Source organism: Rhagoletis zephyria, unplaced genomic scaffold (assembly GCF_001687245.7).
Source record: "Rhagoletis zephyria isolate East Lansing unplaced genomic scaffold, Rhagoletis_zephyria_1.1 Rzeph_scaffold_14128, whole genome shotgun sequence".
Classification (NCBI taxonomy): Eukaryota; Metazoa; Arthropoda; class Insecta; order Diptera; family Tephritidae; genus Rhagoletis; species Rhagoletis zephyria.
The window spans coordinates 14,196-14,772 of NW_016171197.1; the positions used below are offsets into that span (position 1 = coordinate 14,196).

General features: G+C 48.9%; 1 protein-coding gene across 1 annotated transcript in view; it reads right to left on the bottom strand.

The window, feature by feature from the left end:
- LOC108378454 (venom serine protease-like) overlaps nt 1–574 on the bottom strand; it is a gene marked incomplete at its 5' end in the record, with an annotated part of 1,543 nt that extends 969 nt beyond the window's left edge. Inside the window, 3 exons of the mRNA XM_017634752.1 lie at nt 1–226; nt 297–465; nt 550–574. Coding sequence (XP_017490241.1) covers nt 1–226; nt 297–465; nt 550–574 — 420 coding nt within the window. The remainder of the gene's footprint in view (nt 227–296; nt 466–549) is intronic.
- Between the last annotated feature and the right edge of the window lie 3 nt (nt 575–577).

Here is a 577-nt window from a genome sequence, read left to right on the forward strand (position 1 = left end):
AATAACGGGGCCACCGGAGTCATATTGACACGAGTCCTGTCCCAAACCCCGATAATCGTAGGTGCAAATGTGTGAGGCGGTAATGCTGGTGTTGAATTGCATTTCACAGGCACGATTCTCTACAGTCATTTGCTCGACTTTCTGCAGCGTATTCGACTTGGGCCCGGCGAAGGAGGTGGTACCCCAGCCGGCTACATCCACCGTACGGTAAGTGAATAGATCAGAGCTGAGAGATGAGAACGAAAGAAAGAAGAATTAGGTAAAAAGGTAGTCGCTTAAAAAGTGATTAAACAAACGCTTGCAATAGCGGCAGGCAAATGGGACCAACGCCACGTGACCACTCAATGCGCGCGATGGTGATGAGTAAGGCCAGATCGTTCGCCACAATGGCCGCTGTGGATACGTATTCAGGATGAACGATTATCTGCTGGATGCGATGTTGCACGGCGAACATGGAATCGCTGGCTGAAAGGAGAGAGGAGAGAGGCACAAAAACGATGCATTAAAACTGTATGCCATGACCTAAGTTTCAGTTTTTCCTTTACTCACTGGTGCTTAAGTCGTGATCGCCCACATA